This window comes from Myotis yumanensis, unplaced genomic scaffold, assembly GCF_028538775.1.
Source record: "Myotis yumanensis isolate MYYU_CA2020_CCGP unplaced genomic scaffold, mMyoYum1.0.hap1 SCAF_13, whole genome shotgun sequence".
Lineage (NCBI taxonomy): Eukaryota > Metazoa > Chordata > Mammalia > Chiroptera > Vespertilionidae > Myotis > Myotis yumanensis.
Genome location: NW_027223764.1, coordinates 71,194 through 96,157, shown reverse-complemented (window position 1 = coordinate 96,157; position 24,964 = coordinate 71,194). Strand labels below are relative to the sequence as shown.

The window sequence follows — 24,964 nt, the reverse complement described above, 5'->3', positions numbered from 1 at the left end:
AGCTTTATCAAAACCTCAGATTCTACTTGGAATATAAGTGGCTGTGGTTAGTGCCTCTTAACAAATACAGTGACGCTGCATTAAAGCAGTTCAGAACAATTCACATTTAAAGTAGAACACAAGGTTTTTTAACTCATACTACTATAGTCTCAAGCAGTCCATACTTGAATAAGAGAACATACTACATTTAAAAAACACAACTCTAACAGCCCGCTGCAACAGGTTTTTAAGAAACAGAAACAACCGTCTGCGTGCTGTATTTCTTCATTGACATCACACACTACTTTGACAACTGAACTGAGGCATTTTTAACTGCATCATTTCAATGATTTCATTTTTCATCTATACTGTCCAAATGTGGTACTATTTCCATTGTCTTTTTGTTCTGTATGTTTTCTTCTAAATGAATCCTTACATCTGAGAATTGTATCTGAGCAACTGTCAACTCATCACTTTGTCTGTCAATCCATCCCAGGAATAAATGGGAATGTCCTCTGAGAATTTTCTCAGCAATGTAATTTACATGGTGGCTTTCTGGAAAGACAAGAGTCTTTAAAAGAAAAAGGAACCTTGGTGACCCTCACAAGCTTACAGTAACAACAGAGTCAAGCACTGTTGCTCCTTTCGGGACCCAAAGAACAACGGTGAGGGGCCTGCAAAAAGCAAGCCTGTGAGCACATCCTCAGACAGACAGGCCACCAGAGGGAGGGACAGGAGTCAGCCAGGGACATTCTGTGAGGGTCAGAGCAGGTGACCTTCACATCATGGTGAGGATAGAGAGTAAAAGGAAGTTTCTGACAGGTTAATCTGGGGCTTAAGAATAATTCTAGAAAGGAAAAAATGAGGTAAACATAAAAGAATTCAGCAAAATTGATCTCTCCTTGAATGAACCATGTATGTTGAATTGTTAATACTTTAAATTAATTACTTCATAGTATTAGTTCAGTATTAGGAACTTAAGCTCTTGCCTCAATTTTACAACCAAGTAGAAGAAGAAATAAAACAATGAACAATGAACAAATTAAGTGTGAAATGAAAGGGTCTTACTTTTTCATATTAGGTGATATTAAAATCCTAGGGCTATATTGTTTGAGTTTGGTTCGTTTAGTGAAGAGAGACTAATGGGGAACTTAAATAATTTCAAAATTTATTTGGAATCATTGCCAAGACTATGGCATACTAATAACTTGCACTGCCAGACAGTAAAAACTATAAAGTTATAATAAAACACCATATTTCAATGAATCTAATACATCATTATTTTATGCACCATGCAAATAAAAGATGCCCAGGATACGAACTTAAAAGGAGACAGAGACCTGCACAAAAAGTGAGTACGCCAAATGGCTACAGCCTCAGGGAAGGGTGAAAAAATAACTATTCCCGCAGAAGGGATGGCAGAGAAGTCTGCACACCTCCTCCTTGACAATGGGGAGGGAGGGAGGGGATACCTTGGTGGCTGAACTAGTCCACCCACCCTGTCCTGCCTGCAAATGTTGTGTCTGAATTCACAGTCCCAGCGCAGCCCAAGAAACTCTTAGAGAAATTCGCTTCAGAAGGCGCAGGGTGGTAGTGTCCCCAATGATCGGCCAAAACATGCAAACCACGTCCAGAAGAACTCAACTTCCCTCCAGGCAACAGCTGTTTGTAAGATGCATTCCAAATTTAAAGACGCTGAAATGTGAAAAATATAAAATTTGAAGTCAGTGAAATATGGTAAACAGATAAATAAGTCAATAGAAGAGATGCAGAAAGCCTAGAAAACAAATGTTGGGCATATAAAATTATATATATATATATATATATATATATATATATATATATATATATGAATCTTAAAAGATTGGCCTACGTATTTTAAAACCATACTCTCCATCCACAACCCCCCAAAATACCCAAAGCATAAGCAAAAATAAATTACAAATGTGCAATGGCAAAAGGTTATTACTGTTAAATATCATAATTATTAATCAATAAGAAATAAAAATACCCTACCCCGCACCTCCAGAACAACAAATAAAGGTCAAGAATAGGCAATTAACAAAAGAATAAATACAAGCAGCCAAATAAATACAAAAAATTTCAATTTCACTAGTAATAAAAATGTAAGGTAAAGCAATAACATAACAATTTCTGACTATCAAATTGGCAAAAAACATTTTTAAAAATATTTTTTATTGATTTTTTACAGAGAGGAGGGGAGAAGGATAGAGAGTTAAAAACATCAATGAGAGAGAAACACTGATCAGCTGCCTCCTGCACACCCCCTACTGGGGATGTGCCTGCAACTAAGGTACATGCCTTTGACCGGAATCAAACCTGGGACCCTTCAGTCTGCAGGCCGACGCTCTATCCCAGTGATGGCGAACCTATGACACGCGTCGTGTCAGAGGTGACACGTGAACTCATTGTTTTGGTTGATTTTTCTTTGTTAAATGGCATTTAAATATATAAAATAAGTATCAAAAATATAAATCTTTGTTTTACTATGGTTGCAAATATAAAAAAATTTCTATATGTGACACGGCACCAGAGTTAAGTTAGGGTTTTTCAAAATGCTGACACGCCGAGCTCAAAAGGTTCGCCATCACTGCTCTATCCACTGAGCCACGCCGGTTAGGGCAAATTGGCAAAATTTTTAAAAACAATTCTACCCAGTGTTAGCAAGGGTGCAGGAAAACCAGCACATGTATTGGTGGTAGATATGAAAATTAAGGCAACCTTTCTGAAATGTAATTTAGCAATAATTATAGATCCAAAACCTTTTAAAATGTGCAACATACTTAGATCTAACAATGCTGTTTCTATGGAATTTATCTCAAGCAAACAGTCAGAAATGTGCAAAAAGGATGTACAACTACATGTCAGAATTATTTATAATAGTGAAAACAGAAAAATCACCTAAACACCCAACAATGCATTTTAATAAAGAAAACTATAAAATGGAATACAATGCAGCTCTTAAATATTATGTACCACTGAAGCACTATTTATACTAGTAAAGATTAGGATAATAAATACCTATCAGCAAGGAACATGTTATACAAATCATGGTGCAAGTTGATGGAGTACTATACTATCATGAAAAAGAATGAGGCGACTCTTTTTTAAAAAAATATATTTTATTGATTTTTTACAGAGAGGAAGGGAGAGGGATAAAGAGTTAGAAACATCGATGAGAGAGAAACATCGATCAGCTGCCTCCTGCACACTCCTCATGGGGGATGTGCCCGCAACTAAGGGACATGCCCTTGACCGGAATCGAACCTGGGACCCTTGAGTCCACAGGCTGACGCTCTATCCACTGAGCCAAACCGGTCAGGGCTGAGGCGACTCTTAATTTCTGATACATTCCTTCTCTGCCTGAAATACCTTATTCCCACCGATATCCACCTGGCAGTTGCTTAAATGACACTTTATCATTTAGAGTCTCCCTTGCCATCTTACACACAAACACAAAGGCACTGCCTCTTGCCTTCATCCTACTGCTCTAGTCCAGCCCATCTGACACACTCCCACTGTGTGTTCGCTGTCTATCCCCGCAGCGGGCATAGACTCTGTGTGGTCCACTGCTGCGAGCCCCAGTGCCTACAACAGCACTGGGCACTTGATAGAGCATTCATCAAATCCAGGATTAATGGATGGCAAGTGGATGGATGGATATGAAAACATATCAAAGATACAAACGAGGGCAGGAGGGAGGGGAGTAAGAGATCAACCGAAGGACTTGTATGCATGCATATAAGCATAACTAATGGACATAAGACACTGGGGGGTAAGGGAGGGTAGGGGTTTGTCAAGGGCGGGGGGGAAAAAAAAGGACACTTATGTAATACCCTTTGTAATACTTTAAGCGAAAAATAAAAAAAAATAAAAAAAAGATACAAACGTAATAACAGTTTATCTATGTACCTGTCATATGTCTTTTAAAAAGGAAAAGAAATCACATGTAACACATACTTAGGACACAGATTCTGGGAAGGGAACTGGGGAAGAGACAGGGAGGGAAATACTTCACTTCTGTCACTTAAAAGCTGAACTTGCCCCAGCTGGTTCTTTTCAGTGGTTAGAGTGTCAGTCCGTGGACCGAAGGGCCGCAGGTTCGATTCCAGGTTAAGGGCAGGCTCGATCCCTGGCCCAGGTCATGGCACCTGCAGGAGGCAACCAATTCATCCATCTCTCTCTCTCTCTCCCATCGAAGTTTCTCTCTCTCTTTCCCCCTCCTCCCTCCCTCCCTTCCACTCTCTCTAAAAGTCAGTGGAAAAATATCCTTGGGTCAGGATTAAAAAAAATAATAATTAAAAATAAGTAAATAAAAGCTGAACCTACTCTAAGCATAACCCATTCAGAAAAACCAATAAAAATTATAAATACACTCGCACATACACATCGTAGGCTGATGTGGGAAAATGACACAATATATTTTTAAGTGGGAATAAAAACAGGCAACAAAATAACAAATAATATGAAATACATGAGACTCAGGAAAGCTTAGGAGGATTAACTTCTAACATTTGTAACTGGCAAGATTATAGGTGATTTCTGCTGCTGCTTATTTTTTTTCTGTATTTTCGAAGGTTTCTTTATGAGGTACTATTATTTAGTACTTTTTTAAACTGCTTCTAAGTACACAGCATTTGCTTAGCAGAGTGTAACAGCACCCACACTGGATCCTATGGTCTGGTGATGCACCACCCTGTCTTGGCGATCCCCACTTTGAACCTAGGATACTCCTCTCTCCTCTGATTCTGTGATTTCTTCCTGACACTGGCCTCTCACTTTTTTCATTTTCCATCACCTCCTTCAGCTCCCCGTCTTTCTCTTCCTGTAGTACTTACCCAGCAAAACTCTAATCCTAGTAAAACCAAACATCTGCTTACCCAAGTGGTGGTCAGAAAAAAGTCAGGCAATGGTGTTCACTGTACTCACTTCAAATTTTTGACCAAAATATCAAATGAGCATTCAATTCACGCCTGCAATACAATCGTACCACACTTTGCTAGTAAATTCCTTTTCCCCACACTCTGAAATGAGTATCTTTCTGCTCTTCTCTCCCCAGGTCTCCCATAAGCCCTGGACTGATGACCTTCCTCTCCCACCCTTCCAAAATGAAGCTCAAGTAACCAGGGAACCTCCTCTTCCCACCACCAATGTCACTTCCCCATCCCTATCTGTGCCCGTGGACTGGCTTCCACCGTCACCACATAAAGATGTAACCCTGCTCCTTTTCTAAGGTTAAACCCTGCAGGTTGCCCTGGCCCCACCCCCCATGCCTTTTCAAGTACTTTCTCCATCCCTGCTTGCCCTTGCATTATCAACCTCATCCTCAACACCCAATCACTACGACTAGTAAACAAACACACCTTAACATCATAAAACTTCCCCATCGTACTTCTGTCACCCTTCACAGCACAGCTCTGTCCTCCCTGACCTTTCACCTCTCCACAATCCACCTCCTTCTGCCATGACACGAGGATGGACGTCCAAGCCCTCCTCAAGGCAGCGGCAAATTCCTGGCCCTCCTCTTCCTTGACCTCTCAACAGCATCTGACATGACCAACCACTCCCTCTTTTTATTTATTTTTTATTTTTTTATTGCTTAAAGTATTACAAAGGGTATTACATGTGTCCTCCCCCCGCCCCCCCCCCCCCCCCCCCCCCGCCCTTGACAATCCCCTGGCCTCCCAACCACTCCCTCTTGGAAGCAATCTCCTCTCAGCGGCCCCGAGATCACAAACCCCTGGATTTTCTGTCACTTCATTGGCTCCTCCTTCTCCACAGACTCCCCTTCTCTTCTCTGCCTACACTCTTCTCTATTCTTTCGGGGTGATCTCACCCAGTCTGTGGCTTTAAAACGCAAGTATATTCTGAGGATTCTAAAGTTATTCTTTTTTAGCTCTGTGCTTCAGACCAACTACTGACTTGATAAAGCAGAACTACTGATTTCTCATCCCCCACACACACCCCAAAAGCCTACTCACTCCATAAGCTCCCCCAGGAAAAGTAGCACCATCACCCAGTTGATCACATCAAAATCCCGAAAAGTCATCCTTAGCTCCTCCTTCCCTCATACTCCACAATGAATTCGTCAGCAAGTCCTAAACAACTCACCTCCAAACCAGACTGGAGTTCAATCATCTTTGACCATCCCCACCACTAGACTCCTAGTCAGAGTCTCCCTTCCTTTGCTCAACAGCCTACCCTTCAACCAGTACCCACAGCATCTCTCTAAAGGATAAACCAAATCATGTCCCTCAATGACTCATCACACTTAGAGTGAAAGCAAGTCCTTACAGGTCCCTCATCGTTAGGCCCACGACTTCTCTGACGCACCTGCCTCCACTCTCCCCTTAACTTCTCACCCTCTGGCTAGTCTGGCCGCTTTCTGTCCCTCAAACGTGACATGTCTGTTCCCATCTCGTGACCTTTGCAGCTGCCTTTCTTTCTGCTTCAAGTGTCTTCCCTTATCTTCATGTGTCCACCTCCTTCTCATCATTCGATTTTCAACTCAAATGTCATCGGGTCAGCAAAGCCTTCCCCAGAAGTAACCTGGTCACTCTCCACATCTTCTTATTTTATCTTTTCCACAGAAGCTGTCAATGTCTGAAATGCACTTATGGGTTAGAATATAGGGTTATTGTCAACCTCCTCCCAGTGGAAGATACAGTAAGTCCTCATTTAACCTTCATGGATAGGTTCTTGGAAGTGTCAAAGCAACATATAACAAAACCTATTTTTATCACAAGCTTGTTAAATGTAAACCAGAGTAAAGTTCCTACGGCATCTCATCAATGTTGTAATGAAAGACCTGCTGTAATTTCTTAAAGATGAAAATGCAGTCTTGTTTACCACTTATCCCCAGCATGAAAACTGGTGCCTGGCACATAGTAGGTACTAAATAAATATTTGTTGAGCACCTGAAAGACTATTTCATAATTGAAAATCTGGACTGTGATAACCTTGACATTACAATTAGTTTATTTTATCATTATACTATCAGAAATGGAAAGAACTGCTAAAACTATCAAGAGTCTGATTATAGAATGGCTTTTTAGATCTCTTTCCTACTCTATTGACTAAGACTTCTTAATACTAATATATATTAGAAAATGATTTAAATGTCTACTAACAGGTAACTGGCTAAATAGGATGAGATAGAGCCATCCAATGGACTACCATGTAACTAGTAAAGAGAATGAAAAAGATGTACACAAGCTAATGTGGAAAGCTGTGCAAGCAATATGGCTGATGGAAAACCTCAAGGTACAGAGCACTATCCTATATAATAAAAGGCTAATATGCAAATTGTCCTCTCGACCAGGAGTTGGACTGGAGTTCACCTGGGAGTTCTACCAGGGGGCAGGGCCGGCTGGCCAACCACCGTCAGTGGCTCCCCCTGGCCGGCCCCGCCGCCTATCCTCCCCTCCGACCCCTATCAGGGGTGGGGCCAGCCCACAAACTGCCTGTGGCCGGATCCCACCCGTGCATGAATTTGTGCATCGGGCCTCTAGTATTCAATGAGGTTCCTGTTGGCTGGATATGCACAGGAACATTTCTAAGTAAATTCTACTAAAAGTATACCCCTTTCCAAAATAAGGCAGAAGCTGAACTTATAATTTATTATTAGAAAATCAAAAATTGCCAGGGACTACTTTTGACTTCAGTAATTCAGAGCTCAACAGTTTGTGTTTTTCTCTTTCAAAGGCTTTAAAACTTCTAACTTGTAAAAAACACATTACCTATTTTTTAAAGTGATGCATAATCTAGTAAGGAAAAAGAGGTATGTGTCAGGTGTCTCAGGAGGACAGTCAGGAATATAGTATGGCTGACTTGTAGGTTGGCTCGTCATGTTTAATCCCCTTCTCTAGTCCTATCCTCTATAAGACTAGAAATGCTTCAAACATCACTTGTACAATCTTCCGTGCAGTTTGGGATTGTGGGGAGACATGGGACATGTGACACAGTTTGTCAATACACATGAGTAAATCTTGGACATGATTTTGCTTTCCTAATTAAAAGGGACAGATACAATCAATACTGCCCTTCACCCTTAGTCATGCCTTGAGTATAGATGTGATGTTTGCAACTACAGCAGCCACCTCCTAACTATGAGGCAGCAGAAGCCAACATGCAGGTGATAAGATGCAAACAATCTGGGCATCTGTTGGCATCACTCAACAAACGAACCCTCCCTGTTACATAATAAAATTAAACCTCCATTTGTTTGAGTAAACCTCTTAGGTTCTGTTAACCTACAACCAAAGAAATTCCTAGCTGCTGTTCCTGAGAATCTATTTTTAAAAGACACTTAAAAGAACTCAAATTCTATGCAGAATAAGAAGGTTGTTACAAGTCAGAAGTGTAAACTGTACACTAGTTCCCTTCCTTTACTGTCTCTAATCTTAACTTTTACATAAAAATAAAAAACACTCAAAGAAAACAAAAATGGGAAAATTGTTGGTCAACATCCATGCCATAAAAAACACTTCAGAATGGAACATTCAGAATTTATGCACAGAATAAAGATAAACTCACAGAGTGAAGCTCAGGTCCAATCAATGCTGGGGCTGTTCTGGACTAATGTTCATTGTTCGATAAATTTCTTTAAGTAATAACAGGGCAGTATCTTCAGATTCCCTATAAAAAATAAGCGCACATTTTCTTATGAGACAATTAGAAGTAATCTCTATGCGTAAAGGTGGGAAATGCAGCTTTTATTCTATTCAACTCTACCTAGAAGGGCAAATGAGAACAAGCAGTGCACTCCCAAAGCTGTCCTTAGAAACTGGATGGAGACCACTCAGCTGCAAAACCACCCACTGCAGTTCTCCTGGTTGAGAGGGGATATGGAAAGGGATGGCTCTTCTCCGTCCCTCCTACCACTCCCATCCTGGGAGAGGCATCTCTGCAAAACAGTCCTTGCTAGCACCAAGGCCTCTGGTCAAAGGCAGATGACCTACTGCCATCTTGTGGGTAACTAAACTAAAGGGGGAAAATATTTTGAATATACAGGTGTTCAAATGAATGTTCCTTAACAAATGATAAATCAGTAAGAGTCTCACTAAAACTACAACTGCTTCCTGTGCTAGCACCTAAAGGCCACCTGAATGTTATCAAAGAAGAAAATACTTACCAATAGCACAAATGACTCTGAAGAGCGAAAAGATATTCATTAAAACTCTCTATTGGCTTTTCTTGAAGAACGTAGTCAATTCGACGGCCTCCGTTCAGCATTCCAACCTTTCCTAAGTAGTCCTCCTCCTTGGAAAAATCTGGACTTTCAACAACCTTTTCTGTTAGAATTTAAACCATTTCAATATCAAAGTCAATCACTTAATCATTATCCTTTGACTTTAGCTGACTTTCTGGGCTCAGTGAGAATATTGCTTGACACACGTAGCAACCTGGGGAGCTACCAGGCTCATTTCCCATTCCTCCAAAGAGCCCGGGGAAGCGGGGCTGGTTACCAGAGAGAGGAGAAAGAGCCCACGAGCTGACAGAACTTTTGAAGAAAAGGGGTGAGAGAGCATTGCAGAAAGAAAGGAAATAGAATTAGAATCTGAAAAATTCAAAAACATCACGGCACAATGACCTGACATTGCAGTCAAGTCCATAACAACACAGTCAAACAGCAGCATCAGAAAAGATCGTTTCTCCGAGCGAGTCTTTCAAGTGCCTGAACATAAACTTGGTTCTCAACTCTGACCTTCCGCTCTGGCCTTTGGAATCTCAATGAAACTTTAACATTGCAGAGTAAAAAGTTCAGCAACTATCAGGCAAAACCTCGTTAGAAAGGAAGACATGCATTTTCAAGTATATAGTTTAGCATAAAATATTTTCTTTTATAGGAGGCGTCTCTACATTTTAACTAAGAAGGCTAGAACGAAAAAGCATCATTAAATGATTTATGGGTTACATTGAAAAAAAAACATTCTGAAGAACTGGAAAGGTCTTAAATATTATCAAATTTACCTTCAACTTCTTGCTTTTCTTCTTCTTCTTTGATTTGATTGGCTACCTTCTCCAATTCTTCTTGCAGCTGAGTTGAAGAGGTATGAGCACGGGCAAACTCATTTAATGTCTGCCAGGCACTTTTCAGAGAGCTAATAAAACCCTGCTTCAAATCAGATCCCATGCGAGAGAGACTCTCTTTCAACTCTAAAGAGATGAAGACAACACATCAGGTTATTAGTCAGTGGGTAAAATTCTGCACCACAGAAATTAAAACTAAAGTTAACATTATTCACTGCCTAGTCCTCTCTTAAATGTCATATAGATGGAGTATCTCAACCAAAAACCTTCAACATGTTAAAATGTGTTGAGGAATCTTATCCCTGTCATTTCTGTAATGACTAAACCTGATCCAGCCAAAATCTATAAATTTCCTCACTCCGAAAAAAAGGAGCTCAATACCATAAAAATGTAATTAAACATAGGCATGTGCTTTTTCTTACTGTAAAAAGATGACTTTTTCTAATCTTTAACAGTGAAACAATTTTAAAATGTGAGGTTGTGATAAAACCTAATTTAAAAGTGAAGAAACTCTTACCCCTTCATCTTTTCTACTGTAGTCTAATAATTCCTATTTGAAATCAAGGTCTTTGAATATTAAATTTCTCATTTTGACTCAAAGAGAGTTAAATTTAAAGCATGATGAAAGAAAAAAAAACCAAAAAACTTTCAAATAAGAGGGCGTGATCACTTTTCCTTCTTTTAAACCATTAGCAGACATACGAGATACTTAAACCCCACTTAGAATCAATGGATGTTTTCAACATGAAAAGTCAGTCTTGTTAGTAAGGAAATAAACACCCACTTGACTTGAGAACATCAACCTTATTTCCTGATGGTTTGGTCATTAGTTCAAATGCTACTCTGCTTCTCAATTTCAAAGATTATAACCAAATTCTATCAAAGTGTATGCATCATGTCACTTTATTACCACCTTCCCTGATTCCTACATGTCTCAGCAGTTAGAATGCTGTCAGGGATAAAGTCATCAGGAGAAGAAACTCATCATAACATTCCTTATAGCACCATCAATTATGTAGTAAACAAGTTCTCAACATAGTAGGCACTGAACATTAATTCTGTAAGGAAGGACTTAGTGTTAATATTTTAAAATCGGGAAGGAAGGAAGTTTTACCAGCATAATATTTACTTTTTACCTAAATGAAGTCTTTTTCTGCCTTTGTGATGTGGAATGAGAACTGCTTTGAGGTCCAAATCAGGAACAATCATAGGTTCCAGTCTATATGCCACTGGATCAAGCTGTAAATAGAAAAATGGAAATTTATAAAAAATCTATTTTATTTTGAGTTATATACCTTAGTTGGGTTAAAAAAAAACACATACACAAAACTGGCAAACCTGACATATTTACTTTTTCTCACACCTATTCAAAATACTGGTAATTGTAAGAAGACTTCCAAGTTTGGAGATAAAATTACTTTGCCACAAAGCAACAGAATTATCTATACTTATAAAAGGGTGATATGCTAATTAGACTGGATAGACTAGACATCTTCCGGACGTCCTTCCAGACAAAGCCACGGTGGCGGGGGCCAAGGCAGAGGCAGTTAGGGGTGATCAGGCTGGCAGGGGAGAGCAGCTAGGGGCGATCAGGCAGGCAGGCAGGCAGAGGGGGTTAGGGACGATCAGGTAGGGAGGCAGAGAGGTTAGGGGTGATCAGGCAGGCAGGGGAGCAGTTAGGGAAATCAGGCAGGCAGGCAGAGGGGTTAGGGGCAATCAGGCAGGCAGGCAGGTGAGCGGTTAGGAGCCAGTGGTCCCGGATTGTGAGAGGGATCCCAGATTGGAGAGGGTGCAGGCCAGGCTGAGGGACACCCCCTTCCCGTGCACAAATTTCGTGCACCAGGCCTCTAGTTTCTTTGAATAAAGGCTTTTTGGTTGAAAAGTTTATTGGAGAGTACTGGACTGTATCTATAAGAATAGAGTACTGAGTTGTACAAAATCCAAATCAGTATTAATTCCTAAGAAATAAGACTCTGAGAATCTATTAGGATAAAGAGCATAGCTTCTTCAGCTTCAAAACAGAAGTTAATTCAATTCACTCACTGGATGATAAATATTGAAGAATCCTTTACAGGTAGGAAGTCTGTAGTTCTCATCTATCCGATCCACTCCTCGAACAGTGAGAAACATACCAACTGGAGATCCCAAGGCAAAGAAAATCTCTGGCTCAAAGTCTAATGAGCTATAAACAACAGAAACCTAGAAAGAAACAAAGAGCAATAAAAAATGATCATAAGTTGACAATATATTAAGTGAAAACTGCATGTAATATAGAACATCGTAGCTGAGCCTAGGCTACTTTAAACAGGTTCAGAAAACTTAGATTAGCCAACAGCTAAGCAAAATCATATCCTACAAAGCCTATTTTATAGTAAAGTGTTGACTAATTTATGTGACAACACAAAACCCAACATCCAGCACACACTGACTGTGGGCCCTTGTGGCAGCCTGGCTGCCTGGCAGCTGTGCTCCCCGCCACTGCCCAGCATCGCAGGACAGTGTGCTACCACATACACTAGCCCGAGAAGAGACCAAACTTCTAAATTCAAAATACAGTTCCTACTAAATGTGTATCACTCCTGAACCAGCATAAAGTTGAAAAATGGTACGTGGAACCATCGTAAGTTGGGGACGGTCTGTATTAATGAGGGCGATGGGGAGAGGGGCAATCCCCTGTATTCTTAAAGTAAGCTAGAGAAAAGAGAATGTTTTCCTTAAGGAAATCATAAGGAAGAGAACACACATGTACAGTATTGAAAAAAATCTGTATGTAAGTGGCCCCACGCAGTGGGAATGCCGACAGCCACAGCCGTTCAAGCAGTGAGTAGCAACAACTACCAACATTTTCTTTTATGCATCCTTTGTCCCAGCTAACCTTCTAGTCATTTCATTGAAAGAAAGAATAAAAAATGTGCACAGAAAAACTGGTTTAAAACTGTTTATCACTGGGTCGCTTAAAAGACAGCCGAAACCGGTTTGGCTCAGTGGATAGAGCGTCGGCCTGGGGACTGAAAGGTCCCGGGTTCGATTCCGGTCAAGGGCATGTACCTGGGTTGCCGGCACATCCCCCGTGGGAAATGTGCAGGAGGCGGCTGATCGATGTTTCTCTCTCATCGATGTTTCTAACTCTCTATCTCTCTCCCTTCCTCTCTGTAAAAAATCAATAAAAAAAAATATATATATATATAAAAAGATTAAAACACTGGAAAGATCCTATATGTTCAATTTTATGGGCTGTCCTCCCAAAAAAGACCTTATTTGGCAAGTCTTATACTGATAATGAAGCTACAATAAGGTCTTAGGGTAGGCCCTGATCCAATATAACTGGTGTTACTATAAAAGGGTAAATTTGGACGCAGACAAAATGCACAGAGGGAAGATGATATGAAGACAGGAGGATGCCCTGTGAAAACGGAGGACTGGAGTAATGCATCTATAAGCCAAGGAACATGTGGCAAATCAACAGACACTCAAAAGAGGTGAGGAAGAGTTCCTCTCCATGGCCCTGCTGACACCTCCACCTTGGACTTCCAGCCTCCAGAAACGTGAGAGTAAATTTATGTTGTTTTAAGCCACTCAGTTTGTGGTACTTTCCTAAGGCAGCTGTAGGAAGCTACATCCAATAAGTAAATGTCAGAATACAGCATTACCTTGAAAACAGTGAAACACAGTGGTCGTTAAAAATAAAGTTTAGAAAAATGTTTACTGACACAGAATATATCCCTAATACACACAGTTGACCCCTGAGCAACTCCAATGTGAACTGTCCCCTGTTGTGCAAGGTTCAACTGTATATTCTTTGAGAATAGCAGTACATGGTTTTAGTAAAGCATTACATACAGTATTTTCCCATATTTGTTAACATATATGCACAAATAAAAGTCTAGAAGGTCTTCTTCAAGCAGCTAATGGTATTATGTTCTGGTTAAGGAAATTCCAAGGTTATATTTTAATCTTCATTTGCTTAATCAGTATTTCTTGGCTTTCTGATAATGAACAACACATGCTGTTGCTGTGGTTGGAATGCTTAAGAACATTTTGATCCAACCTGCCCACCTCAGCCCACCCACCATGGAGGTGGCAGGTGACTTGGGCTGAGGCAATCAACCTGTGCCCCATTCTCCAGGCAACAAAAATTGGTCCCGAATGGACTTGTGACTTAAACTACATCAAATAACACCCCTTCTTGAAATGTTCCTAACAGGACATATTAGCAGGGCAGATTCCTTTCCTTGTGACCATAAAGCTGAAGGGAGATGAGCTCAAAGCTACTGACAACCATGACTCCAGTTTCATGACAAAGGCCAAGTCCCAGAGAAAGGCACACAGTGAGTGTCCAGGTGGCATGGAGTTCATGGTTCCACACATCTCCTACACCCTGATCCTTCCTTCACAGGGAGGTGAGAAAATAGCTGCCTTTATTTGCTAGAGTCTGTTCAAACTTTCTCATGTTTAAAAAGAGAGAGACATTTTTAAAAGTCAATCTTTATGAATGAATTGGGCTCAAAAGCTTGAACAAGCATTCAGTTCCATTTCCTGCCTTTCCTTTTGACATCAGTCATGAACTCACTTATGATAATGGAGCCTTATTTATGACATAAATATGCTGAAAGCAACATCCAAAAGACATTTCAGACGTCAAAGGCAGTGATACAAGAGTATCAAAGTAGATTATTAAATGTTCCATCATTAACCACTTGATCGATTTTTAAAGCGATGTTTCCCCAAGGAAAGCACTATGAATACTAAAAACACACAACTTCAGTGAACACAGCAGTTTCTCTTACAGAAACTGGAATATACTCTAAGCAGAATTTTCTAACTATTGCCACTTTTGTTATTGGCTATGAGAGAAAAAATGCTATAAAATTGATAGAAAGCTGAAATAAAGAGAATTTCAAAAGTTATATGATGTATTCAGTATACACTCAATCCCTTATTTTGAACATTATAAAGGAAGCATACAATTTTTATTAGAATCTGTTTTCTCTACCCCTCCCATAAATGAGTAATAAACGATTAAAGAATAGAAAGATATGTGATGATGCTAAAGATATGTGACTCCAAAGGAAAAGATGCAGCCCTCGTCACTGTGTGGACTTACCTGTCCAGTGCCAACCTCAAAAGACTCATAATCCACATGCACAGAAGACACACAAGCACCGACCGGAAGTCTCCTCTTAGACTCACTGGACTCTGAGGGGAGAGAAGCCACTTCTTTAGCTTTCTGAGCACTTCCCTCTTGCCCTTTTGTCAAAGCCGCCATCGCTGCCTTTTTTTCTGAGGCTGCTTTTTTCTGTTCCTGTAAAATACCAAGATTTCATGACATTACCCTGAGGGAAAGGTTCAGTTATGAGCTCTCACCACGACACATGCTACCTCAATGTTAGGGACTGATTAGTAATTTCTGAGGCACAATGACATTGTGTCATTAGAGAAATGTCCCTTTCAGGGACACCTCTTATATAATAAAAGGGTAATATGCAAACTGACCCTAAGAGCCGAACGACTGGGAATGACTGGTCACTATGACACACACTGACCACCAGGGGGCAGATGCTCAATGCAGGAGATGCCCCCTGGTGGTCAGTGCACTTCCACAGGGGGAGCTCTGCTCAGCCACAAGCCAGGCTGATGGCTGCCAGTACAGCAGTGGTGGTGGGAGCCTCTCCCGCCTCCTCAGCAGCGCTAAGGATGTCTGACTGCAGCTTAGGCCTGCTCCCCGCTGGCAAGTGGACATCCCCTAAGGGCTGCCAGAGGAATGTCTGACTGCCAGCTTAGGCCCAATCCCCTGGGCAGCGGGCCTAAGCCAGCAGGTGGTCATCCCCCGAGGGGTCCCAGACTGCGAGAGGGCACAGGCCCGGCTGAGGAACCCCCCACCCCTACCCCGAGTGCACAAATTTTTGTGCACCGGGCCTCTAGTATTGAATATTTAGGAAAGAAGCGCCATGTCTAAAATTTACTTTAAAATTCTTAAGAGAAAAAGATTAAGAGGCAATGAAAAACAAAAACAAAACAGCTACAATTAAGTCTAAATATAAATATTACTAGAGGCCCAGTGCACGGATTTGTGCACATTGAAAGGAAATTAATTAGAAGGTGGCCGGTGGGGCAGGACTGGGCAAGACGGGCAGGACACAGGCCCTGGAGCCAACCTCCCGCAGTCCCTCCCCAGCCGGCTGCACCTGGGGCAGCGCCGGGGCTCAAAGGGCATCTGCAGAGTGAGTGGGGGTCCCCCCAGCAGGTGGGGTCCCTAGGCCTGGCCTACAGGGATTGGGCCAAAACTGGCAGTCTAACATCCCCCGAGAGATCCCAGAGTGCAAGAAGGCACTCTGCAAAGTTGCTGTCGCTCAGCAGCTCCTGTTTGAGCATCTGTCCCCTGCTGGTCAGTGCGCGTCATACCTACCGGCCGGCTGGCTGGTCGCTTAGCCTTTTATATATATAGATCATTCTACTGTTTGTAACACTTTTCTAATAAAAAGTTCAAAACTGCCAATTTCTTCCTTTTAAATTTAAACTTTAGACAGTTTAGAAGTACTATATAATTTTAAAATACATACTTCTATAAAGATGTGTAACCTAGGAGAAATTTCTTCATTCAACATTATGTCTGCATGGAGCCACTAACAAATTTCTCTCAAAAGCATTCTGGAAGGAACAAATAAGCACACTGTGGTCTATTCATACAATGGAATAAAAATGAATGATTTTGAGTAAAAAAAGCCACATACCAAAGAGTCCAGACATATTGTTTCTCCCTTCATACACAACAAGCAAAATTTTCAAGGGTGTCAGAGATCAGAATAGCGGTTAGCTGTACGGCGGGGAGTTGGCTAGAAAGAAGCACGTGTGACAGAAACGCTCTATCTCTGTCTTAGGCTGTGACTACACGGTGCAGGAATTGCCACAACATACTGCCCCAAATACTTATGATCAATTTGTTCCCCACAATAAATGTGAACAAAAGCTTTGGGAGCATTATGGAACAGGTGTATCTAGTACGATGGAACCCACTCACTCTGGTTTGTCATCACAGCCTGAGGCAGCGGCAGCAATGCCAGGGAGGTGAACAGCTGCCCTGGTGGACTTGTCCCTCCCCACAGGCACGTTCTCAGTGGCCCTCATTCCCCAGGCTGAGAATGACCAGGAAAGTCTCTATTTAAGCACTTGTTGACAACGCCTCAACAAAACCGCTGGCCAAACAGGTCTCATCTATTGACAAATTCCAAACCCTAGGAAAGCAGGAAGAGCCCACTTGGTGACTTCAACAGGCAGGACAGAAAAAAGAAAGCTCTTTGCCCCCATTACGTTCAGGAAGGTTTGTTATCTCTTCCCTCTGAAGGCAGCACAAGATTAAATTTCAAACTCAAAATGAAGACCTTGTCCAGTTTCTTAAATTTGCTCTCTCGCTCTGCAGAACCTCCAATTGTATTAATAGAACTCATTCCAAATTGCTAAGAGAGCTGTCTAAAAAGGTCATAAACTGTCCTATGCCAAACTATTGTTGTTTCCCCTAGCCACATGCGATAATTGTAAAAACAAAGTGAACCAACATACACATACATGACTACCAATATTCCCAACACTAAGAACCATTCCTTTTCAAATGGGAATCACTAAGATAGTTTACAAAGGGTAAAAAAACACTGGCTACAAATACTTGATGTCCTTATTATAAAGTAATTAGCTAATTTTGGTCCCATTATTTCAGATGCATTAAATCAATAGCGTACACCATATTATCTTATTATTTATCTGGAAGCACCTTATCACCTATGAAAATTGAAGAGCAACCAATGGCGACATGGCCAAGAAAATGTCATGGTTCATCCAGAGGCAAATGCATCTAATTTAAAAAAACATAAGGTCACTTGACTGATTTTCACTCCTTTCAAAATATTCTTATAATGCCATAACTTATATATCGAAGCAACTACAGTGTATAAATCAGGCTCCTTCTAAGAATTTTCCAAGAACAATGGGATACTTTTCCTTTTACTACAGAATACAGTCAAGGACATGCTGTAGGGCCTGAGGGCAGCTTTTCATTTGTTTTTGTTTTACAGGCTGCGTTTTGTTGACGTGCACATGGGGACAAGTATTAACGGAAAAACCAGGAAGGAGTCACTATGTTGAAAAACCCATTTATTATAGAAACATTTGCTCATGGCTAAAATTTCATAATGCAGTTTTAACACTTACTTTTATATTATTTTAAAATTTCTAAAGGTAAAACTAAGATTTAGATTAAAAAGGGGACTGGTGCCAATTTATAACTGAAGACAGGTCAACATTCATGATGTTTGTTTAAAGGCATCCTGACTTTCATAGCCGTATGAACGTTTGAGAACCACTCGCTCGAAAGACAAAATCCAAACTTCCACACCTGCCATCTGGGCCTTCAGGACCCTCTGTCCTCCCTGACTGTCGGCTCATCGGCTGTTTCAGCTGCAGGCCCTCTCCTGGAAGGCCATGTCCCCTGGTCCTGCCTCTCCTTCAAGTTCAAGCACCAACACCTTGGGGAAGTCCTCTCTTATCAACCCATCCCTTCTCCCGGGGCCAGAAAGCATGAACAATACTGTTCCAGGACTGATGTGTCATAATTTGTGCTCAAATATCTCCCTCTAACTCAGCAGTTCTCAACCTGTGGGTTGTGACCCTTTTGGGGGTCGAACGACTCTTTCACAGGGGTCGCCTAAGACCATCGGAAAACACATATATAATTACATATTGTTTTTGTGATTAATCACTATGCTTTAATTATGTTCAATTTGTAACAATGAAAATACATCCTGCATATCAGATATTTACATTACGATTCATAACAGTAGCAAAATTACAGTTATGAAGTAGCAATGAAAATGATTTTATGGTTGGGGGTCACCACAACATGAGGAACTGTATTAAAGGGTCGCGGCATTAGGAAGGTTGAGAACCACTGCAATATGCCAAGGTTGTAAGTTTGATCCCCACATACAAGAAGCACCCAATGAGTGCATAAATAAGTGGAACCACAAATAGATGTTTCTCTGTCTCTCTCTAAAAGCAATCAATAAATTAATTAATTTAATTTTTGTTTTCTGGCTATTATTAATGAGATGTGTGTGTATGTTATCTTTAGAAGGTGAGAGGGATTGGGAAGAGAAAATGAGCGAACATCTATTGAGTATTCATCTTCACATGCATTACTTCATCCTCATTCGAACCTTATAAGGAAGGTAACATGCCCATTTTAGAGATGAAGGAAACCAAGGATCAGAAAGGGTAAGCAAACCGCTCATGGATATGTAGTGAGTAAGTGGCTGAACTGGGAAGCAGGGCAATCAACTCATCTGTTTATCCAGGATTTATCCAATTTTTGCCCTGGGAAATTCCCATTTTAAAACTGAAAAGTACTTTGTCCAGGGAATTCTCTCTGTTCCAAGGAAACTGGGTGGTCAGTTACCCTACGTGGAACCTAAAATCCAGCATGGCTGACTCCAAAGTCTGAGCTTCCATCAGCCCCACCACTGTGGCCAGGAGCAGGGAGCACGCTAGCTGGCCTACTCATGAGGGTATTCATGAAAACTTCCAAAACCTAAGCTAGTCACACAGGGCCTTGTTTTCTTTGGGACAAGATGAGCTTTACCAGTTTGGCAGCCTTGTGCTTGACGAAGTTGGCTATCTTCTTCCTGGGCCCCAGGGGTATTCCCATTTCCTTCAGGTCATCAACTGTGCACATCAGCTGCAAAAGAACACAAACAAGCACGTTCATGAGTCTAGTGACAGACTTGAAATTGAAAAAGGAAATTATAAAGAAACTACACATCTAAAGCAATCTAAGATCCAATCAATTCTTTTTTTTTGGTAAGTTATTAGTTTTTAAATCATGGGTTAATTTAGGCTGTAAAATCTTAGCCCTCCACATCCAAATCATTCTATTACTTTTTTAACAGAAAACTCATGCAGGTTGTACAAAATTCAAAAGCTAGAGTCAAGCTGAAGGTTTCAGGTCTCTCCCCTCCAGTCCTGCCCCATCCACCCAACCCATCTCTCTCAGCTGCAGCTGATGGCAACTTGTTCTCCTTCAAGAGAGAGATCTTACACATACACAGCATCTATATGCTTTGCTGGGTGTGTGTGTATGTCCTACTATGCAAACAGGCCTGAACTTTTGGTCTTTTCACATGCTGTACCTAAGAGATCATTTCACACCAGTATCTCTGACATTGCCTCATTCATTTACTAGCTACAGGGCACACATCACATGGGTACACCATAAATGGCCTCACTCGTGCCTCACTGATGGGCACCAACTGTGTTTCTAAGCTTTGCTAGTACAAACAGTGCTACAGTATCCTTGTACGTATTTTGTGTGTGTATATTTCTCCACAGGAAATATTCCTGGCAGTTAATCTGTTGGGGTAAAAGGTATGTATTTTTTATATTTTAAAAGACACTGCCAAACTGCCCTCAAGAGAGACTGTACCAATTTATTCACTGTTTCCAACAATATGTAACAGTGCCTACTTCCCCTCATTGTAGTCACATAGTATATAGGGTGAGGCAAACATAGGTTTGCTAGTACACTTGTTCATATGGAAAATAATACAATCATTAATAAACAATAATAAACTGTCTCATGTACTCACAACTGTAAACCTACTTTTGCCCCATCCTATATTATGAAACTCTTGTATTTTTGCCAAACTGATAGGTTAAAAATCTCATTGCATTTTTTTAAAAGAACATTTTTCTTTTTAAAAAAATATGCTTTCTATTGATTTTGACAGAGAAAGGAAGGGAGAGGGGCAGAGAGATAGAAACATCGATGAGAGATGAACAGCATCATCGACTGGCTGCCTCCTGCACGCCCCTGCAGGGGGATCCAGCCCATTCCTGGGCATGTGCCCTGACCGGGAATCAAACCAACAACCCCTTGGTTCCTGGGTCGACGCTCAACTCCTGAGCCACCTCGGTGGGGCCTCATTGCACTTTTAATTTGCATTTCGCTTATGAGTTTTCTTATAAGCTGTTTTTTTTTTTTCTGTGTATCATCTGTTCTTATTTTTTGCCTCTTTTCCTATTGTGTTGATATATTTATGTAACAAACTTGCAGAAGTTTTGAATAGTAAGGAAATAAGCCATGTGTCTATAATGTGTGCTCCAAATATTCTTCTTAACCTATCACTGGTCTTTAGATGTTGTTTATGGCATCTCCCGCTATGCAAGTTTTCTTCATTTATGACTTTGTGGCTTTGTGTCACACTTAGAAAAGCCTCCTCAGATTGTGTTTTACAAACAATTCTTGCCCACCCGATGTGGCTCGGTGGTTGAGCATCAACCTATGAACCAGCAGGTCACGGTTCGATTGCCGGTCAGGGCACATGCCTAGGTCGCTTGATCCCCGGTAGGGGGTGTGCAGGAGGCAACAGATCAGTGATTCTCTCTCATCATTGATGCTTCCATCTCTCTCTCCCTCTCCCTTCTCCAAAATCAATTTTAAAAAAACACACACAATTCTGTGTTTTTCAATTTCTTAAACACTTAAATTTCTGCCTTATCTGGAATGTATTATGATGTATGAGTGTTCAAATCATTCTTAATTTTCAATTTATATACAGGAAAAAAAATTTTAATAAAAATGAATCAAACTATCATCAGCACCAGAGATTCCATATCAATCTTCTCCTTTTCAAAAGTGCTGACGTATTCAGAGAGACTAAGTGCTGCCAGGGTTTCCTGCAGAGTCAGGACTTCTTCATTTTCAACATCAAGGTCACCGGGCTCATCCAAGGCCAGCTTTGGGTCTTCAGGCGTCTGTGAGATAAAGTTGGGGAAACATTACAAAGCTCAGAAAAACTCCCATAAAATTTCTCCCTGTCTACAGAAAATCTTAACCCATTCTGCTCTAAAAACACATCTTAATTTTTGTAGTTTGTCATCCAAATTTGTAAATATTCTGAAAAAGCATATAAGTTAATAATCACTCATGCTCCCATTTCTTACAATAACAACAAGCTATATGATTCCATTACACTTGTAAACCTCAGCATATTTTCATATACAGACAGTTCAGATTTTGGAAAAATGTTCACTTCAAACTCCAAATCTAAATGTTAACTGGGCCGTACCTGCTTCTCCTGGACACGTGGCTGCTTCACAGCTCCATTAGCAACAACAAAAGACCCTGAAGCCTTTGGTAAAGTCAAGTCTTTTTGATTAGACAGAATGTCAAACAATATCAAAGAACCTAAAAAAAAAGAAAAGCAGCATTTTGCTTTATAATGTTCTAGGTGCTTTTTATATCACTAAACATATTCTCCTACTTTTTCTCAAAGTCCCTAGTCAGAAGTCATACCAAAGTTAGGTGTTAATCAAGATGTGATAATCAGTGTTCTTGTTTTACCAAACAGCGGAATAAATTAAAATATAAAGCAATTGTAGGCATTCATGGAAGGTGAATAGCAAAGGCAGAATCTAAACTCAAAGCATTCATCTCTACCCTTTATAAAACCTGAAATCTACAATTCTAAATCTTGCACCAACAGTGTCATCCACAATGAAAGCAGTGCTGACTCAACAAATACTTTGCTTAACATGTGAATATTTGACAATTTTACCTAAACTGTGACCAGCAACAGAGATCCCTCCTTTGAAGTCTGGGTTCCGACTCATAAAGAGTGCGTGCAGACGGTTTATCTCCATTCCCACTTTCTCCACAATCTTCTGACAGTAGGTGGGGCTATTATAAAATAGAATATCTAGCAAGGTTTCATTGGTGAAGTGACGAAACCGACCAATACTTGGTAAAGTGATTTTCTTAATATTCCTATTTAGAAAGAAAAAAAAGTATATTGTGAGAAGGTACCTTAAATCTATGAATTTTTTAAAGCTTAGATCTTGAATCCTGAAAGTACAGTGAGTAAATAAACCCACAAACTAATTCTGAGTTGATTTTGTAGACAGAGTTATAAATACACCAAGATTAGCAAAAAAATTGCTGTTTGTGCCTTTAACTGCAGCATGACTTTTGGGATTTTCTGAAGTCATATAAAATAAGGCTTATGAAAAGATTTTTAATTTTAAAGAAGAAAGCCTATTCTTTCATTGTTTTCCAATTTATTGGAAATCAGGACACCTTACAGCAAATGTGGGTGGTAAGGACAATAGAGAAAGCAGGAGAAAGAAAAAAGACTAAAAGAATGAAGCTCTTTCCTGATTTGAGAATGTCCATAGCAAAGTTCAAGAACATCCACAGAGAAAGAAAACACCCTCATGACATGACCCAGCATGGTCATAATGCTGTTTGCAGGATCAGTTTTATTAAATCATGTGCCTGAAAGATTATGACTTTCACCAAATTTCATATGTTATTAGCCCTGTGTTCTAGCATAAATATTACCTAAAAATTTAAAAAATTATTTAAATCTATGGTTCTCAATTGAAAGCTTTCAAAATTGAGTGGGACCCAGTTGGCGTGGCTCAGTGGTTGATCATGTCAGGTTTCGATTCCCGGTCAGGGCACACGACCGGGTTGCGGGCTCAATCCCCAGTGTTGGGTATGCAGGAGGCAGCCGATCAATGATATTCTCTCATCACTGATGCTTCTATCTCTCCCTCCTCACCCTTCCTCTCTGAAAAAAAAAAAAAGTACATGGAAAAAAAATTTTTTTTTGAGTGGGGACATTCTTAGTTGTCACAGTGCCTGATGAGTGCTGTGGGCATTTGGTGGCATTTAGACTAGGATACTAAGTGGCCTAGAGTACACATGCAGCAATCGGACATGACAATGAACTGTCGTGCCCAAAGAGCTGCCAATGAGAAACAATCATCTAAATCAGTGGTTCTCAACTTGGGTGCTTTGAGTCCCAGGGGACATCTGGCAATGAGTACAGACAGTTTTGGCTGTCACATCACACTGTGGGAAGGACCGTGCTACCATTATCTACTGGGTAGAGGCCAGGGATGCTGCTAATACCCTAGAGCGTATTATCAGCCCCTATCTAAACCACTATGCATCAGTATTCTAAAACCAGCTTAAACTTCCTCGACTGTCTTAAATATTTATAAGAATAAATGCATACACAGAAAAGTAGCAAGTAAATTTAACAACCAGTTTTTAATTATATGTCAGAGCAAGCATAAACTTAAAATAAAAAAATACATCTCTTAAAATATATATGCATATATGTTGAAGTCATAATAAACTACTTCACATTATGGTTTAATTTTTTAATCTACAATTGAATAATCTGAAAAGCAAGTTCTCAAATCCACGCACCTGTCGACACCTGTTGCATCCCCACCCAAGGAGCTGTGCCAGTGAACGGGAAGGAACTCCACTCTGCTTATTTTCCGATCATCTAAAGCTTTCTTGAAATGAGTCTGCAGCAATTTGAGAGAAACCACCCTGAAATCATCCACTTAAAAAAGAAAATCAGGGAAAACAATAAATTTAATTAATATAATGTTCTTAGCTTGATTGGTAGTTAGCAATTACATCATCTATGCCAGTATTTTGCAAGGATTTGGCCCCCATAACAATAAACCTAAAACTTAGAAAAATCTTTCAGACGCTTCATTATTTTAGAGGTATGTATAACTGACTGAAAAACTTTAACTATCACATCCAGACAGCATGGCACTGTGGGTACAAACTCAGAAGCCAAACTACCTGCTCCAGAACTTACAGACCAGGATCGGGGGAGGTTACCAGCCTTTGGGCCTCAGCTCCTCACCGAACAGTGGGGGCAACAGTGAGAGCACCTGCTCCCCAGGCTTCATTGTGAGGGTGAAATGGTACAACACATGCCAGATACTTGACACACACCAGGTATTCAAAAAATATGAACTATTATACAGACATAAAAGTAAAACTTCAAAAATGTCTGTAGCCCTGGCCGAGTAGTTCAGTTGGTTACAGTATAGTCCCAATACACCAAAGTTGCGG

The 24,964-nt window shown here is 40.5% G+C and overlaps 1 protein-coding gene across 2 annotated transcripts in view; it reads right to left on the bottom strand.

The window, feature by feature from the left end:
- Positions 1–1,126: 1,126 nt before the first annotated feature.
- Positions 1,127–24,964, bottom strand: part of SEC23IP (SEC23 interacting protein) — a 40,950-nt gene continuing 17,112 nt past the window's right edge. Inside the window, exons 8-19 of one of the 2 annotated variants that reach the window (XM_070431993.1) lie at positions 24,296–24,437; positions 22,635–22,843; positions 22,146–22,264; positions 21,679–21,831; positions 19,661–19,756; positions 15,137–15,334; positions 12,076–12,231; positions 11,169–11,271; positions 9,973–10,158; positions 9,134–9,296; positions 8,536–8,637; positions 1,127–1,674 (exon numbers count right to left, since the gene is read on the bottom strand). In XM_070431993.1, the coding sequence (XP_070288094.1) occupies positions 8,556–8,637; positions 9,134–9,296; positions 9,973–10,158; positions 11,169–11,271; positions 12,076–12,231; positions 15,137–15,334; positions 19,661–19,756; positions 21,679–21,831; positions 22,146–22,264; positions 22,635–22,843; positions 24,296–24,437 (1,607 nt within the window). In that variant the 3' untranslated portion in view covers positions 1,127–1,674; positions 8,536–8,555. The remainder of the gene's footprint in view (positions 1,675–8,535; positions 8,638–9,133; positions 9,297–9,972; positions 10,159–11,168; positions 11,272–12,075; positions 12,232–15,136; positions 15,335–19,660; positions 19,757–21,678; positions 21,832–22,145; positions 22,265–22,634; positions 22,844–24,295; positions 24,438–24,964) is intronic. The other variant, XM_070431992.1, reaches the window with a different exon arrangement.